Raw genomic sequence first — 19,804 nt, 5'->3', positions numbered from 1 at the left:
AGTTATAAGTCAGTTTACACCAATGAAAACATAATTTAGGTCATTCTTTACTTGAAAACACAAGTCTTAATAATGTAACTAAAATCAGGTTTGGTAGCAAAAAAGTCAACAGAAAGATTTGATTCCATCTAAACGGAAAGTAAAGAGAAAATAGATTTGTTTTATTTTTAATTTAACCAGGTAGAGATTGAGAACAAATTCTAGTTTTTAGAAAACATAAAAAAACAGATATCATACACTGTAAAACACAATCTGTTTTTGGTCTAGTTCTATTAGAAATAGCTCAGTACACTTGGAATAAGACAAAAGTAATTTAAAAGTAAAATAAAATTAAAGCTCAGCGGAGCCTCAGGTAAACATTGTAAAATTGGATTTATAAATATTAAATGATTTATTTCCAACATAAGAAAGCTAGTTACAAGTTTAATGCAAAGCATAAAAACTACCAATATTAATAATTATAATATTCACAGGTTCCTTCCAAATGCTGCAGGAGAAACAAAGCATCAGGGATATCGATCCCCGTGTCAGAAAGGAAACAAGTTTCAAACATTTGTTTTACCTTTCAAACCTGCAGATGCGACTCCACAGCGTCGTTCTGCAGCTCAAGACGCCTTAACCAGTTAAATTCCTCACGTTTCTAAAGCGTGTTCATCCAAACATGCTGGAAACCACAAACAATTCCCCTCTGGGGAGCCAGCGCTCGTAATTTTTACTTTGCATGACTTCATTGAGCTGCTGGACCACAAATTAACCAGATCAAACTCCTGCTGTGTGTTTGTGTGTGAGCACCGGAGTCTGCTGCTGCTTAATTAGGCTACTAGTAAAGCAGACAGGAAGACACAGAGAGGATTCTTATTCGGATGCCTGCTATTGTGTGGTGACATCCCCGGAGCTTTAAATCCGCCTCCCTCTCCCCAGGATGGAGATTAATAAACTCCACGCAGTTGTTTGTGGAAAGCTGCATCGCTGAAACCTGCTGCTTTTATTTGATTATTTACGCACAGCAGCGTCGAGACGTTTTTCATCTCATGTCTGATCAAAGTTCCGCATGTTTACAGAATAAAACACTTTCTCATGAACTTTAAAAAGAAGCCACAGATTTGATTTACATGTTTTTCAAATCGACACGCTGTAAAAACAAAATGTTACCAAGTATTTTTGGTCTAGTTTCTGGTATAAATATCTCAGTACACTTGAAATAAGACAAAACTAATGACTACATTTTCAGCAAAAATAGAACAATTTCTTCCACTGGCAGATTATTTAACTTATAATCATGTCTTGGAAATAATCTGCCAGCGGAGCCAGTCGTTTTATTTTTATTGACATAAAGAAATTATTTTCTTTAAAATAAGATCTTACATCTTGCTGAAAAGTTTTATTTAAAGCACTAAGATATTTGCACCAGAATCCTGACTGAGAAGAATCATTTTTAATGAAATTACAGAACAAATCTGGTCTAAATGCTGATATTTTACCAGGTTTTAATAATTATCCAGTTTTAACTGACAGCTTGGATGCAAAATGGTAAATTAATTCTCCATCATGCATTTTTGTTTCTGCTAAAATTTTAACCAAAATAATAATAAAAAAAAAATAATATATATTTCTAGCCACCATTTTTAGGCACAAACTTTTTCCAGTTTCTGCCCTCTGAAGTAATGCTGCCCTGGGTGGTGAGCCACACGGTCCATATAAGAAATGTTCACAGGTTGAGACACTTTTACAATACGAATTTAAAACTTACCATCATTTGACCCTAAATTTTTAATGTTTTCAAACAAAATCACTGTGGAAAGAGAAATTTAGCCGTTTTTTGCGCCGACTGCCTGATGGTGCGTTCACACCAAACGNTTGGATTTATAAATATTAAATGATTTATTTCCAACATAAGAAAGCTAGTTACAAGTTTAATGCAAAGCATAAAAACTACCAATATTAATAATTATAATATTCACAGGTTCCTTCCAAATGCTGCATGAGAAACAAAGCATCAGAGATATCGATCCTCGTGTCAGAAAGGAAACAAGTTTCAAACATTTGTTTTACCTTTCAAACCTGCAGATGCGACTCCACAGCGTCGTTCTGCAGCTCAAGACGCCTTAAGCAGTTAAACTCCTCACGTTTCTAAAGCGTGTTCATCCAAACATGCTGGAAACCACAAACAATTCCCCTCTGGGGAGCCAGCGCTCGTAATTTTTACTTTGCATGACTTCATTGAGCTGCTGGACCACAAATTAACCAGATCAAACTCCTGCTGTGTGTTTGTGTGTGAGCACCGGAGTCTGCTGCTGCTTAATTAGGCTACTAGTAAAGCAGACAGGAAGACACAGAGAGGATTCTTATTTGGATGCCTGCTATTGTGTGCTGACATCCCCGGAGCTTTAAATCCGCCTCCCTCTCCCCAGGATGGAGATTAATAAACTCCACGCAGTTGTTTGTGGAAAGCTGCATCGCTGAAACCTGCTGCTTTTATTTGATCATTTACACACAGCAGCGTCGAGACGTTTTTCATCTCGTGTCTGATCAAAGTTCTGCATGTTTACAGAATAAAACACTTTCTCATGAACTTTAAAAAGAAGCCAAAGATTTGATTTACATGTTTTTCAAAAAACAAATGTTACCAAGTATTTTTGGTCTAGTTTCTGGTATAAATATCTCAGTACACTTGAAATAAGACAAAACTAATGACTACATTTTCAGTAAAAATAGAACAATTTCTTCCACTGGCAGATTATTTAACTTATAATCATGTCTTGGAAATAATCTGCCAGTGGAGCTAGTCATTTTATTTTTATTGACATAAAAAAATTATTTTCTTTAAAATAAGATCTTACATCTTGCTGAAAAGTTTTATTTAAAGCACCAGAATCCAGACTGAGAAGAATCATTTTTAATGAAATTACAGAACAAATCTGGTCTAAATGCTGATATTTTACCTGGTTTTAATAATTATCCAGTTTTAACTGACAGCTTGGATGCAAAATGGTAAATTAATTCTCCATCATGCATTTTTGTTTCTGCTAAAATTTTAACCAAAATAATAATAAAAAAAAAATAATATATATTTCTAGCCACCATTTTTAGGCACAAACTTTTTCCAGTTTCTGCCCTCTGAAGTAATGCTGCCCTGGGTGGTGAGCCACACGGTCCATATAAGAAATGTTCACAGGTTGAGACACTTTTACAATACGAATTTAAAACTTACCATCATTTGACCCTAAATTTTTAATGTTTTCAAACAAAATCACTGTGGAAAGAGAAATTTAGCCGCTTTTTGCGCCGACTGCCTGATGGTGCGTTCACACCAAACGTGTTTAGAGCGTCTGGTTTACATTCAAAGTCTGTGTGGAAAAGCGTTTCAAACGTCTAGTTCGGCATGTTTTGAACCATTTGGAGCATTTGATGCGTCTGACAAATAGACCGACAATGGAAAATAACGGCTATAGCGATTTTGATGCATCCGACTCGCCTCCACATTTGGTGCGTTCACACCAAACGCGTTACATGCATCAAAAATGCGTCAGACGCTTCAGGTTCGCTTCAAGTGCACTTTGAATGCAGACACTTGATGGTGCGTTCACACCAAACACGTTTTGCGCATCTGGTTTACATTCAAAGTCTATGTGGAAGTCAAAGTTAAACGTTTCCAATCGCATCATGCTAGACGCGTGAAACGCGCTGCGACGCTCCTTCAACATTCAAAGTCTTCACAGAGACTTCGAATGTAAACCAGCCTCATGTGCGAAACGCGTTCAGTGTGAACGCGCCATCAAGCCTCTGCATTGAAAGTGCACATGCATCAAACTTGAGGCGTCGGACGCGTTTTTGACCCGCGAAACATGTTTGTTGTGAACGCACCATAAGCTGTTGCACAAATAAAAATAGTAAAATTTAAAAAATGCATCCAACAAAACATGAATGTGGTGAAATAAGAACTAGAAACAAGAAACCCTCACAGTTTCAGGCGTCTTATGATCATAAAACCACATTTTACTGAGAAACATTCTTATGGTCTTCAAGAGAAAAATCAAGCAGAACTTTAAAGCGGTCCAAATCTTTCATGTGGATGTAAAGAGTCTCTGTTCAAAAATCCGGCCTTGATATTTACGCTTTGACCCAAACTGAGGTTTGATCCAAACAAGCTGCAGAATTTCTTAATGAAATTAATCTGAATTGCTGCTCCAAACCATTTTTAGACAGAAGAAGCTGTAAATAGGACAGAAAACATACTTGATTCTGAAAGTTATGGATATTAAACTTTGGTTCCTATTATTGCAAAGTGTCAAACTTTCTGTCTGAAAGTTTGAAGAAAAGGTCCAATTAGTGTTGACATGTTAATGGCCGGAGCCTGACTTTCTGAGTGAAGCTGTCTGCTGACTTTGGGAGCCTCTTGTCCTCGCTGTCTATTCTTTTTTTTTTCTGTGTGTGTGAGAGTGTGCTCTTACTGGGACGAACTCCCACCAGGAATGCTGGACCAAATCCAAACTCTTTTCTTCAGAAAGAATCACGGCCAGAGCGCAGAGACTCATTAGAAAAGGCTTTATGTTCTCAGAGTCACTTTTGGGGCCCCGGGGCCGAGTGTACGTGTGGCAGACATCTCTGTAAAGCGTGTATGTGTGTGTGTGTGTGTGTGTGTGTGTGTGTGTGAACATTATTACTGCGTACTGAAGACAGTAACCTGACAACCAGAGAACCCAAAAATTGTACTTAAATAAGAGTAGTAAGACTTCAGCATATTTTTACTCAAGTAAAAGTAAAAAGTAGTACTCAGGGTAAAAAAGTATTTGGTTAAAAGTGCAGAGTAACTATTCAAACTATCAATGATCTAATGTTTAAAAATATAAAGTTACGTGGAAATTTTGATGTTTTGAAGAAGAAATTACAATAATTCTTATAACAAAAAATAACAAAATCAGGTAAAATTATATTTTTTCCAAATCAGTTTCTTTCAATAAAAAACTTATGAAACTTCAACAAAAACTGCAGCTGTGTGTCTGTGTCTGGTGAATCTTTAGTTAAAACTTGTTTTTCATTCAGTGGGTAGAAAATCCAGAAATTTTACTCAAGTAAAAGTAAAGTAAATTCTCCTAAGAGTAAATTTTTTCAAAAGGTAAGTGTAATTGAGTAAATGTAACTAGTTACTACCCGAGTCTGCTCAGATATCTGTTGTAATAGAGGAACTGTGACTAAATAATAATCTGGTTAAACTGAACTAAAACACAACTTTGTAAATCAGGCTTTGAGCCTCATTACCTTCAGCAGATTTAATCTTTTTCAGCATCGACTCCAGTTGAATATAATTTATGCTGAAGCTCCAGTTTTGTTTTTGTGTTTTTGTTTAAAATCCTGATTCTGTTTTCATGAAAACAGCCTTTTTTATCCGGTTCTCAGGAACCTGAAAAGTACTTTTATTTTTCAAGAACGTTACTCAAATAAATATAACTGAGTAAATTTAACTAGTTACAACCCAAATCTGTTGACAGCAATAACGCGAATTAGAAATGCGTACCAGTTTCAGGTATTTAAACTTTTATCTTTGACGTTGATGGTTTTTCGCCTCCGGGTTAAACGTATGTTTGAAATATGAACGTTGCTTCCTTATCAGACATGAGAACATGAGAAAAACCTCTTATTGTTTCCACTCTGATGCTCTATAAGACGTTTGAAGTCTGGCTTTATGTTGTTAGGAGTGGCACTTTGTGGTGTCACATTTACCCTATGAGAGATTTTCCACGGGCAAACCTATCATCACACATGTGGTATACATTCAAGTCCGTTTTTCTCCCTCTTCTTGTCTCATGTAGACATTTCTTTAAAAAACCCTTGAAGGAGCTCCAGTAATCTAAAGCTTGTGGCTGTTATAACCCCCCCCCAAAAGTCTGACATTGTTTTCCCAGCGGCCTCTGATGTCACTTTCCTCCACATGTCAGCTGGACATGATGTGTTTCTGCTGGAGGAAAGTAAACACTGCAGCAAAAATACCATTCAGGGCTAAAAAAGAAAATACAGGTAGAGTCATCTGAAGTTGATACAAGTTTGAACATTTAAATGAGAAAAATATGTTTCAAAAGAAGAAACAAGCTGGGGTTTTTATAATTTATGTTAAGTATGTTCTGTTTATATAATCAATATATTAATCTAAAATCTATCAGAAATACAATACACTGCCAAAAGTATTCACTTTTCAACCTATAAACACTTATAAACTTCTAAAAGGATGTTGAACTCTTCACACCTCATCAGTCTGGTAGATTTGGTTCAATTTGGGACCAAAATTGCAACATGTGTTACATTTTCAGTCGCTGCGGTTCAGAACCAGTTTCCCCTCCTCACCTGTGGTGGCGTTGTACCAAGAACTACCGAAGGAAACAACATGAAAACGTCTGAGGAAGACACTGAGCGCAACTTCCTTCCTCACAAAATATAAACAAAAATTGAGAAGCGTCACATTTAGTGGATGTTTGATTTCTCTTGGTAAAAGACAGTGAGCCATTTCTCCCACTAGTGCAAAACTCACGTTTGTTTTGGTTGTATTTACCCAGAATTCCCTGCGCTGTTGTTCACTTCCTGGTTCTGGAGTGACCTCTGGTCTGTTAAGCTTTCAAACCACAGTTTACTACAACCGGGCTGAGATCTAGTGTTGTAGACGGGCTAAAGTTTGTTTGGTTCAGTTTGGTTCACACAACCCCAAACAAGGCAGACTTTCTAGAAAAACGAGCTAGAGTTTGATTAAAGTGGACTAAACAAGGCTGGTGTGAATGCAGCCTTAGACAGCTTCAGTTGTTTTGGAAAGGCGTGATGTTTGGGAAACCATATTTGTGAGGTCAGACGCTGATGTTGGACGAGAAGGCCTAGCTCACCATGTCCGCTCTAATTCATCCCAAAAGTTTTCTGACTGTTTGAATTCAGGACTCCAAACTCTCTTATCTATCATGGTATAGACCTTCCTTTGTGCGCTGGCGAATCATCATGTTGGAACAGGAAGTGAACATCCCCAGCTGTGCAAACTGAAATTCACTGTCTGACTTTATCAATCACTTCCACTTTTTTGTAATTATTACATAAAATGTCATGCCTGCACCTACTGCACAGATAACTTTTAATAAATATGTCAATACTTTTGGAAATATAGCGCATCTACTTTATGAATTCACAAGCAATTAATTAATTTCAACATAGAAAAAGTTTGTAGCTAGTTTTCTAGTTGCCATATCATTTTAGGGTTCATAAAACTAAACGTCTATTGTTCATTGTTCCATAGCACTGAAATAAATCTACTGTTGGCCAAAGGGAAATTATGATGGCGGCCATTTGTGATAACAATAGCAACATCAATCAGCCAAAATCCACCAAAGCTTTCTGGAAACACAGCGACTTTTAACTACTTTCACTTGGCAACGCCATGACTCTCACCTATGGCACCACTGTTTTAAAACTTCACTGTTTAACGGAAGAATTATTAACTTGCCATCAGGTTTTCCAGCAATTAAATGTGAAAGGAAAAGGGTATCACAAAGCCAAACTTGTGAGCTGCACGTTTCCTGTGACTGGAAAACATGACTCAGCTGCACCTACAGAGAGCTGTAGATTCATGTTTCAGGATCCGCAGCAGCTCTTCCACTGCAGAGCACCACTTCATGGCTACAGGTGAAGAACCAAAGCTCTCCTCATAAAGGTCCTCCGCTGCTACGCCAAGATGCATCAATACCTCTGAGTTTTGAGGGAACATTAAAGGGGATCTATTATGAAAAAAAAAATCTAATTTTGCACGTTTTTATACTTCTAACTGCTTCTAAAAGAAATTCAAGAGTTAAAAAAAACACCCAGCTGTTTGTTGGTGTCTGAGAAATTAGCCATTTCAAAAACATCCTGATTGTTGAGTCACAATGAACGGGCATTAAACCGTTACCTAGCAACCCAAGTGGTCAGCTGGTTTTACTGCTCTATGCGCTGCACAATGGCTGCTGGTTTGAGTTCACTGTTGACTTAAGAAACCACTTACTGCATTGCATTTTTGTTGGCTGTGCAGGAGAATCCACTAATGCTTTTCAAAGATGTATGGTTGTATAATTATGCATCTGTTTGCAGCCATTGTAAACGTTGAGTTGGGGGAGCGTAGCTAATAGTAGATCATTTGGATTTAAAGAGTCCTGACCTGTTAAGGAAAGTATCTTCACTAATATGTTGTTGTGATGGATTTCCATCAATTATTAGCTAAATGTTGTAGCTAAAACCTCCATTAAACATGTTTAAACCTCACTTTCTGCTGTTAACTGTGTGTGTTTAGTTTTTTACACATCTTGTTATTATGACTTAACAGGTTATTTTGAGCAGTGTTTTGCCAGAGATGTTCTCAAACGCCCTTTAATTCTTTGCACATGGAGTAGATAAAAATACTAAATTCTGGTAATAAACTTCCAGGTCTCCTTTTAACAACACCCACTGTCTAATAAGGGAAATAAAATGTTTCTGATGAACACATTTGGATCTTAAGTGATGCCAATTTTAATTTAAGACATTTTGTGCCATGAGAATAAACTACACCAATAGACTCGTGGCATTCATACCCAAAGAGAAAACAGTGGTTAAAATGTTTTACACAGCTTAGCACGACCAAATAAGAGGGAAATCAAGAACAGGAGTGAAGATTTGAACTTAAAAGCATTCAATAAAGTTGGGCTTTAATCTATTTAAATAGCACAAATTTAGACTAGAAATTTAAAATGCTTGTGGATTCCTTTGCTAATTTTAAGACTTTTTACAGTGTATAAATTATTTTCAGTCAAAATGCAAATGGTATTTTGACATTCAACAAAGTTGGAGGCAGAAACGTTCGAAACTTTAAAGCTGAGAGCAGCTGAAATAGTAGTCAATCACATTTATGACGTTCAAAGCAAAGCAGCAGTTTTACGAAGCAGGAAAATGACTTTTTCTGTAAGTTGACTGCACCTGGAAAAACACTGACAGACACAAACGGCTTAATTATCAACAAGTCGTATCAAAACAGAGAGTAATCAGGTTGAAATAATTAGATAATTCAGGACGGCTAACCTGCCAAAGCTGCAGTTGTGATAAAATATTGCTTTACTGAAGAAAACAATAAGAGACAACAGCGTCTTAAATGTCATTTCTGAGAGAGCCGACTGATTTAAAACCTGATGTAGGTTTGAGGAAATGCATTGTGACATTTAAAGCTTTTCAAGGTTATAAAACGGTTTAACATAAATTCAGCAGCACCTCACAGGGATGAAGTTATTATTGTCATTCAAAGTAACAACATTTTGTCAAACATATCCATTACTTATTGCAAATAACTGAACAACTTTGGATTTGGTCATCTATGTAGCATCCAGGAATCCATCAAACTTAACTTGAACCAGACGAAGCACTAAAGTTGAAAGTCACGCTTCTTTTTTGGCTTCCAGACATGAAACTCTGCATTTAAAAAAATAAATAAATAAACTGCATTTTGAGGTTTGAGTCGGAAACAAAAACACAATCATAGCTTTCACCAAAAGGCCACAAATAAAAACAGAAAAGTTTGTATTTGTTTCTGATAAACCTCAGAAACAAAAGTTACTAGCAGAAATAAACCTGCAGACTGAGAACGGAGAGACGCAGCGTCTATTAGCTTCATGACGAGAGAAGAAAGGATCCTCCGATTCTTTCATCTTTATTTTCACGTTTCTATCCAACACCAAGGTTTGGGATCAGATGTGCTGATGCAGAATAAACTGCGTTGTTCACGTCATAAACGCAGCTGTCTCTCTCCAGCCTAAAATCAGCCTATAATCTCTTTAAAAAAATCAAATCGGTGAGCCTGAATGGGCTAAAAGGAGGCCAAGAAGGCAGCGTAAGGGCTGGAAAGGAGGCAGGATGTGAAGGCATGGAGCTGAGTGCTTCACCTCTGAACACTGGGTGTGTTTCTGCATGCACTCATGTGTGTGTGAATGCGTGTGTGTGTACGGCGAAGGGGGCCTCCCGCGCAGCTACTCTGGAGCCACTTAGGTTTTGGATGGCCGGTATTTAACTTAAGAAAAGCCTGGCTGGGCCGCTTTTCTAAAACAGGCTCAACAAGAAGCTTAAAGAGGCAGGAAGATGTGTTTTCCAGGCACAGAGTGCCAATTTATAACGCAATCAAGTCAATATGTCGCCTTCAGTTGTTGTAAAAATACTTTATGTATCAAATCTGACTTGAAATTTTACTTTCTGATTTAGTGCCTCTGGGCGACATGGACTTAAAACTTTTCATAGAGATAAAAGTGGCAATATGAACTATTTATTACTTTGTTTTTAGGTGAATGTACGGCTGTGAATGTGTGACACGACAGTAGCAGCCACACAAACACAAATAATGCTCTTGGAAAACATTTGTAACACACTTCTTTAGGACAACAGTCCAATTTTGATTTATATCACCAAACTGCTCATAATAACTGTATTTAATCAAATTTTCAAATGTATCTACAGTCTCATTGGACAAACAGTGGAGAAAATACTAAAACTAACAGTTTGGGAAATTATTGTGTCGACGATAAATCAAAATTCTTATAATGACAAGAAATAAATGGCCTCTGTCTCTTTAAGAAAGTCCTGCTCTTTCTGAAGCTCCGCCTTCAGGAAGTCATCACAACATGGCTCCTCTATTCACCCTTTAGCAACGATTTCACTGAGAAGTAGCTCATGTAATGAGGTCAGCAGCTCCACCAGGTGTTTGCTGATTGCTGCTGGCTAGTCTGAAGGAGCAGAGAGGGGGCGGAGCTACGGCTCAAAGGCGGAGCTAGGTCCAACCAGGCAGAATGGTTGCCATGGAGATTACAGGATTTCTCAAACATGCATGAAAGAATCAAAGTGACACTCCAGGTTTGTTTTTGATGAGAAAATAACATAAAAACGTGAAGCAAAGATCAAAAACGTAAATTTTACATAATATGGATTATTACTGAAGTAAAGATTAATGTTTGATTCTTCCACCATCATGCAGGCCTGAAGGCAACGTGTTTTTCCCCCTATCAGCCTGCCTCTCAGTTTCATAATGGAAGAACCAATAGGGAGGCCACAATGGGTTCTGCAGAATCAGAACCGTTGAGTCTGATTCACCTCCAAAGTTGTTCTCATTTGGCGTCTCATTCCAGGTTTTTTTTTTCTTTCTTTCTTTTTTTAAATCAGTCCAAAAGCGATGCAGCGTCAGCTCTGATGACATGGGAATTTATTACCGGCCTGAGTGATATGAAATAACAACAGCTAATACTAATTTCCATAACCCAACCCAGCATGTCCAAATTTCCACTGCAGCGTTTCGTTCGTTTTGGGCCAACATGTTTGAAGGGAAAACGTCTTCCAACTCGAGCTTTTTGAAACGAAACGTTTGTTTGGATAGTAAGTGAATGACTAACCTGCTTTGTTACATGATGTGCAGCCCTGATGGAAAGTTTTCACACTCAGTGTTTCCACTAAATGTTGCTTTTCAGGGCTGTGTTAACATGTCTTCATTTATTGTTTCTGTCATCAATCTGCAAACAATTCTTCTAAAAACAAAGCAAAGGAAAACAATGTTTTTAAGAGCATTTTGGAAAAGTTTCAAAACTTGAAAACTAAAATGTTTCCATGTTTGGATCAAAGGTTTGGCATTCTTTAACTTTTGAGTTTCTCCCTTGATTGAAAAGTTCAAGAGCAATCAGACTGGACCGCACAGATGTTTCTGTTTCCTCAAAGATGTTCAACTTGATTCACGTCCTGATTTTAAATTCAAAGATTTTTCTCAGGATGAAGGTCCAGATTGTATATTTTTCTAGCTTTAAAAGTATTTTTGTGTAAATTTATGTTTTTGCAAGTTGAAGCAGCTCATCTCACATCCTTATTGGTGAAAGCTAACCACCTTGCAGATCAGAAATGAAAGATTTCTGCGGCTGAAGCTAATTATTATTCTAGCAATCAATTATTCAATCGCTTAATCGGCTTAAAAACAGTCAAATTCTGCAGATTTTTCCATTAACCACTAAAGCTTTTATTACTCAATATTAGAAATACATTAAAAGATGCAAATAACCGAATTTAACTCCTAAAATGCCACAACATACATATTCCTTTAGTTTACAGTTGATCATTTGTAGCATCGGATGCATCTGCAGCTAAAAACTTATAGAGAAAGTTTTTCTTATTATCTATGCTGCAATAAATATAAATTTTTTGTAGAGTTTTGGCTTAATTACAGCCCTGTGTGTGTTGATCTTTTAGCAAATGGACTTTTCTCAGTCTATATACTCCACTTAACGATTAATCAACTACTAAACTAGATGCTGATTATTTCAATAATCGATTAATCGCGATTAATCAGATTAATGGTGGTGCACAACCGTTCAAAAATCAGTAAAATTTGGTAAAGTCAGAAGATTTTCAACACCAGCTGCACTTTCAGCCTTTTATTTGTTTGCTGCAGTTGAACTCCCAGCAGTAAATCTCTTGCAGATTAAAAAATAAAGCAGGTTTCAGAGAACATGATTCCAAAGGTGCAGTGGCGCCCAGTTCACACCAGCGGCTGACCTTACGCAGGAAGGAGAGCCACACGAAGACACCATGTTCCTTCAACACGCACACGCCGTCCCAACCAAATATTTTAAATCTTTTTTATTTCTCTTGGAGGGAGTCATGATAAACTAAACGCAGTCGTCAGCATCGGGTTTGTTTCACGGATTCATCTTTTCCAACAAGTTAATCCAGCAGCAAAGATATACTGACTGAGGTATCGGCCCAGCATTTTGTAAAGAATGCAGCCTTGTAAGGGATTCATGTGAAGCAGCATGTTTAAAAAATTACCCATTTGGGATCCAACTGAGTCAGATTTAAAACCAAGAACTGAGCTGCTTAGGCTTGGCAGCAGATCCCAGCACTGTAAATATGCATGAACATGAACGCACCGTCCAGACAGGAAAAGATCCAGGGGTGTGATGCAGCACCTTGCAGAAGTGATCAAACCTCTCACATTTGTTCACAGTGTTAATTTTCAAACCCATAAAACATGATTTTATGGGTTTGAATTAAGCCCACCAGAACCAGGTGGTGGGATTGTTTCTCCGATTTATTTTTCTGTATTTCCTTAAACTCAGTTAGACTGGATGGTAAGCAAAAGTGAACCACAATGTTTAAAGGGAACCTGTTATGTAAAATTCTCATTTTGCATGTTTTTATGCTTCTATTTGAGTTTCTACTGGCTGCTTAAAAAACACCTAGCTGTTTTTTAGCAGTAAGTTAATGTTTTTTCGGTGTCTGGAAAATGAGTCGTTTCAAAAACTTCCCCATTGTTGAGTCACAATCGACAGGCACTCCGCCGTTACCTAGCAACCCAAGCGGAGCTCCAGCACATTTGGTCACCTGGTTTTACCGCCCTATGAGCTCTACAATGGCTGCTGGAAAAGACAAGTGTTTTGTTGTTGACTTAACATCCAGAAACCACTTACTGCATTTTTGTTGGTTGTGCAGGAGGTTCTACTTCTGCTTTTCAAAGATGTACAGTTGTATAATTGTGCATCTATTTGCAGTCATTTTAAAGTGTGAGTGTAAACGTTGAATTGGGGGCGTGGCCAGAAGCAGATTATTCGAAGTTAAAGAAACAGGAGCTCAAAATAGGAATAACTTACAAAAGAATCTGATTATCTAAAAATGATTTTGTGAAAATAACAAGATGAACATGTTTTGATAGACCAAAGACCAAGACTAAGCTGTTCAAGGCAGCACAATAGGTGACCTTTAAGTCTTCCCATGATTGTACATAGGACTGAACTTTGACAAGGCTATTCTAGCATACTAGTATGTTGTGATCTAAACTACTCCACTGTAGCTCTGGCTGAATATTTTGAGAAAACATCCTGATAGGAGGTGAAGCTCCAACTCCGTCTCACGTCTTTTGCAGCCTTAACAAGGACTTTCCTCCAGAATCTCCTGATATTTTCCTTCACTCATCTTACAGTCAACTCTAGCCATGTTCCCCACATCACAATGCTCACCCTACCTGCCAAGCAGAGTCCAAAGATGGTCAGCAGAACCAGGACGTACAAGGACACAATCGCATATTTGATGGCGGACAGGGAGTTCAGGAGACTGCAGTGCTGGTCCTGCTTCCTGCGGCGCTTTGCGCACACTAAAACAAAAACAAACGTTGAAAAATATTTTAGTTTCAGATTAAGAGGACATAGAAATCTACTGCTAGTTTGCAGTTAAAAATGACTAGTTTTAGAAATTTATTATAACATTTTTGACCATACGCAGAAATGGGTATAAAACCCAAAGATTGTACTCAAGTAAAGTTAGCACTGCGTCAACATATTTTCACTTTTAGCAAAAGTAAAACATAGCTGTCAAAACAAATTACTCAAGTAAAGTATTTGGTAAAAAGTCAAGTACTGAGTAACTGATCAAATCATAATCAGATGAACCAAAATATAAAGTAAAGTGGACATTTTAGTTATTCTTATAAGTAACAAAAATAACAAAATCAGGCAAAAAAAAATTCTAATAATTTTCTTTCAATAAAAAAAAACTTATGAAACTAACAAAAACTGCAGGTGTGAGTCTGAGTCTGGTGAATTTTTGGTTAAAACATGTTTGTTTTTCATTCAATAGGTACAAAATCCAGAAATGTCACTCAAGTTAGAGCAGCAATGCTTTGTAATAAAGTTACTCAAGTAAAAGTAAAAAGTACAAAAGTTACCCTAGTAAAAGTAACTAGTTACTACCCAGCTCTGACTACAAGGGGCCACATTTCCATGACAGGAAACGAAGCAGCATGAGGCGATACACTCGCTGGTTCTTAAAACTTCAACCACGACCTTCATCTTCTGGCAAAATCTCTGCATTACTTCACAATTATCCTTCAAATTCTGCTGCATGAACTGCACACACTCACTGAGGAGCCATTATTAAAACACATGTCAGCACTTGACCGTCCTCTCCGGGTCAGACGCAGGCTTGATAAAAGGGACACGGTGATTTCGATGAATGATGGAAAAGCTGTTTCTGTATCTGTGTGTTGGACAGCTGGGTGTTGATGGAAACACTCGCCTCGGGTCAAGAAGTTGAATCAGTTTTCAGACCTTCTTATGGAGTCCCATTCTTCATCTGTAACTAGAACCGTACTCAGACTTTTCCTCTCTAAAGTGAAATCATGCACACAACTGCACATGTTTATCTGACTGAAGAAACTCTTTACTGGAGCTTAAAGTTGATGGAATAATTGGATCTCAAGCAGTTTCTCAGTTTGTACCGGATTTGCTTTGTAAAGAAATTTGACTTGTTTATTTGCAGAAAGATGAATAAGTCTGTGTAAGGGAATGTGCACAAAACATTGTCGATATTCCACTAATGTCGAAAAACACAATTTTGCATTTGCAGTGTTTCCATGAAGTAAAAAACACAATTAAAAACGAGACCAAAAATACTTGGCGTGGTTTTGTGTTTTTGCAGTGCATTGTGTTGCGAAAAGATCTCAGGACATCAAGTGGCATTGAAATTAAAATAGCCTCCACTGGGATTTCATACGGTCATAGACTCCGTCTCCCTGCGAACACTCAGGATATTGGATTGTGTCCGAACTTTAAAACAAAAACAGCATGGTGTCATTTGGGCCGTGGCAATCCATCAATGGTTGCAGGTGGACTGGTGTTGATGCACACACACATTAACTTTCCCCTCCGTGATGAAGAACACGCGCAGCCGCGGACTAAGACAAACACAGCTGGCTGAGATGTGTGTTAGTCACATGGCTGGAATGCACAGCACAGAAACAAACAACACGCCGGTTGGCTTCTGACAGAAACGGATCGAAACCACTGGGAAAAAATTAAAAAGACATTTTAATCTCAGAATTCTGATTAATCAAAATTGTTTATATTAATCATGCACCATCAGGCAAATCAGGTCTTAAATCTAAAATCTACCAATAACAATTAAGAAACAGATATGTGATTATTTTCATATTCTAACAACATAATTTAGATACCTAAGAATGTTTCAGTATTTATTTGGATTTTGGCAGAGAATTAGATTTCTGAGTTTAAAGTCAGAATTATGAGAAAAGTCCAAATTCTGAGTTTAAAGTCAAAGTTTTAAGAAAAAGTCCAAATTCTGAATTCACAGTGAAAATGTTGAGCTTAAGGTCAGAATTCTGAGACTAAAGTTGAAATTCTGAGATTTAAGTCAAAATTTTGAGATTAAAGTCAGAATTCTGACATCAAAGTCAAAACTCTTGGTTTAAGTTAAATTTCTGAGAAAACAGTCAGAATTCTGAGAGAAAGTCAAAGTTTTGAGAAAAAGTCAAAATTCTGAGATTACATTTAAAATGTTGAGCTTATAGTCAAAATTCTGTAAAACAAAGAAAAAAATCAGAATTATTTTTTTTATTGACCCTAATTGCCTTCCGTAGCGTCTTCATTCTAAACAGGCCAGTCATAAAAACAAACACCGAAGGAAGAAAAGCCTCGTAACGCCGTGCAGATAGAGCAGGAAATAAAAGCAGCAGCAGCCGCCTCAGGACAAACTCGTGTGTGCAGTTAAAGTTTTAAGAGTTTAGGGCAACTCGGACTTCTGATTTATGTCAGCACCGTATTCCTTCACTTCAGTGTTATGTAACAAACTAAGAGCAGGGAGGTAGGGTTGTGATCTTTGCATAAACACTTAAAATTAATCGGCTTGTTTTTCATCCAGAAAATTACCTCATTTATGCTGCTTTTTTCTTCGACCCATAAATCGAAAATCTTTTAATAAGCATTTTTATTTAGCACTGGCACAGCTGGATTTGTGTTTGCTAATGGATTTCTTCTATTTCTTTCATTTTTCTGTCACGCTTTAATGTCTCTGATCATTAAATTACTTTTGATGTCCGATTACAGTTATATTACTCTTAATGATGATGTCATTTATTAAGGAAAATAAATATATCCACACCAACGTGGCGCTATGCAACAACATAATTACCACCTAAATCAACAACTGAAAGGCTGCAATAACTAGAAATGATTCATTTACAGTTCAGTGGAAGATTTCTCCATTTTATTTGCAGAATTATTGTATTTCCATAGCTTGGACCTGTTTCAGATCATACTACAGCATCTTACTGGGACTTAAGTCCAGAACTGGACTAGGCCACTGCAAAAACTAGAAATTAGAACTAAGAAATCATTCAACTGTTTCAGGAAGTAACTCAATAGACACTATAAAATCAAAACTGTGCTCAAGTCTTGAATATTTTTTTAATTAACTAATGTTTTCACGTTTTTTTCTTAAGAATTTGACTTGGTTTTTATTTCTAATTTTAAATGGTTACTGTAAATCACTCTACTTTTTAAATCTGTCATAAATCACAGGTCATGTGCGTTTTTACATGTTAACTGTATTTTTTTAATCTCTTCCATCAACTGTTTTCTGATTTGTTGTGTTCACTGCAAAAACACAAAATCTTACCAAGTAACTTTAGTCGAGTTTCTACTGCAAATATCTTAGTGCACTTAAAATAAGATGAATTAACCCGTAAGTTACTTTTCAGGAAGATATAGAAGCTTGTTTTAAGTCAATAAATCCTTAATACTGATAAAAAAGTTCTAGTTCCGCTGGCGCCGTAGCCTAGCAACAACAGCCGAGCGCAGCCCGTCACCTAGCAACACGGTTCTAGTTACATTGGGAGATTGTTCACTAAAAACATGATAAAAATATCATGGTATAAGTGAAATTATCTGGAAACTTTCTCCTCAATATTAAGAAATGATTGACTTCAAACAATCATGATGTCTCATATAATGTCTCATTATAGAAGATATTTGCACTAGAAACTTAGTAAGATTTTGTTGTTTTTTTTGTTGTTTTTTTACACACCTTCCATAAAATTTGCGTTTAGTCTGTCAGTCCACACAACATTTTTATAAAACTCTTAAGGATGATCAAGATGTTTTATTAGCAACAGAGAGACGGGCCTTCATGGTCTCTTGAATCAGAAGTGGCTTTGGCCTTGGGATAATTTTCGCCATCTGTTTCTTATTATTATATCATGAACACCAATTTTAGCTGAGACACATTGAACCAGCCTGGTTTGGAAAGGTCTAAGAAACAGAAATCGTCATTTCTAAAATATTTACTCGTGTTGCTGAATTTAAAAGTTAGATAGATACTAAGAGTGTTATGAAAAGGCAAATACGTTTTCACTGCACTGTAAATAAGTAACTGGGTCAGACATTTAGCTAACTGAAGGTAACATCATAAGTTTAACTACCTGAACAGCCCAGGGCACATTTGCGGCTCTTTTATTGCAAATTTTACCCGTCCAGCATGCAGATACAGTTTTTATTTGCAATCAGGGTAAAATTATTACTGACATAATTTTCTTACACTGGAAAATGTTTAATACAACACAAATCTTTTTATAATTAAGCATTTAGAACAACCTTTATCCAGAAACCTTTACTAAAACGTCACTTTTGCTCCACACAAATCAGCTTTTTCTGCTTTATTAAACTTGGCTAAACAAAGCAAATGTTTTGAAAAAAGAGACCCAGTTGTCATACTGAAAATAATTTGTACAATCGAGCCATTCTCTAAAAGAAATTAGATAATAAAAAAGACGACTTTATTTGCTTAATTTTTAGCCCACAAATACTTTTGACTCAAAGTTTAGTCACCCCTTATTTAGTGTAAAGAAAATATGTTTGTATGACTTTAGCTTTCAGTTTGTTATCTGAATAAACTGAACTGAATGCCAACAAGTTCTCCAGCTGATGTTAACTCAAACTTTCCCAGCAAAGCGGCCAAGCTGCAGGGTGAAACCTGAGAATATTAAACCTGTGAGTTCGTTCAGCTGAACCTCGACTCACAAATACAGATGTCACTTCTGGACATTTAGATGACCAGAGCCAGAGGAGGACAAATGCCAAGAACATGATCGCATCACCGTCTTTTTTCCAGCTGTTTTAGAGTTGGACTTCATCTGAGTTAGATGATGATGATGATGATGATGATTTTTTTTTATCTGCTAATGAAACTCAGAGAAAACACCTGATCGTTCACTGCAGAGATAAATTAATCTCAACCCATTTCCAACTACTAAGTAATTTCTATAATTTTGTTAAAATATAAAGTTTCCTACCTTCATCACAAAGGTTGAGTTTGGACAAGCTGTGTCCGTCATAGACTTCCTCATACATGGAGCCGCTCTCTCTTTCCTCATTTGTGCTCAGATACATGGCTTTGTTTTCCATCCCCTCCTAAACTACAGAAACAATAATATGAGTCAGTTAAAACACCTCCTATGACCTACACTGCAAAAACACAGAATCCTGCCATTAAATTCTGGTCTGGTTGCTGGTGCATATCTTAGTACACTTAAAATAAAATTTAAAAAAATTACTTATAAGTAACTTTTCAGCTTGTTTTAAGTAAATAATTCCTTAAAATGGATTATTTCATTTATAACAAGGAAAAACATAAGAAAAATAATCCTCCAAAGGAACTAGGATTTTTTCATCAATATTAAGAAATGATTCAATTAAAAGAAACTCCTATCTTGTAAGTCATTTATGTGCACTAGCAAGTAGATCAAATTTAATGGCAAGATTTTGTGTTTTTGCAGTGTGGAAATAGTAAAATACAAACAAACAAAAAATTAATTCCCACTTATTCTGAAAACAAACTTTTATACACCTTATGTGTTCTTATGAGTTTAGAGGGAAGGAATTAGAGATTAATCCAGGTGATAATGGAAAAAAAAACAGTTGTAAAAAAAATAAAAATTAAATAAAATAAAATAAAATAATAATAA

The 19,804-nt window shown here is 36.6% G+C and overlaps 1 protein-coding gene across 2 annotated transcripts in view; it reads right to left on the bottom strand.

The window, feature by feature from the left end:
- The window catches only part of scara5 (scavenger receptor class A, member 5 (putative)), a 72,721-nt gene that overhangs the window by 45,484 nt on the left and 7,433 nt on the right, over positions 1-19,804 (bottom strand). The window contains exons 2-3 of one of the 2 annotated variants that reach the window (XM_007572676.2): positions 19,133-19,255; positions 14,015-14,143 (exon numbers count right to left, since the gene is read on the bottom strand). In XM_007572676.2, the coding sequence (XP_007572738.1) occupies positions 14,015-14,143; positions 19,133-19,244 (241 nt within the window). In that variant the 5' untranslated portion in view covers positions 19,245-19,255. The remainder of the gene's footprint in view (positions 1-14,014; positions 14,144-19,132; positions 19,256-19,804) is intronic. The other variant, XM_007572752.2, reaches the window with a different exon arrangement.

This window comes from Poecilia formosa, unplaced genomic scaffold (genome assembly GCF_000485575.1).
Source record: "Poecilia formosa unplaced genomic scaffold, Poecilia_formosa-5.1.2 Scaffold1, whole genome shotgun sequence".
In the NCBI taxonomy this organism is placed as follows: Eukaryota; Metazoa; Chordata; class Actinopteri; order Cyprinodontiformes; family Poeciliidae; genus Poecilia; species Poecilia formosa.
Note: the sequence above shows the minus strand (reverse complement) of the source record. Positions and strands in the feature narration are given on the sequence as shown.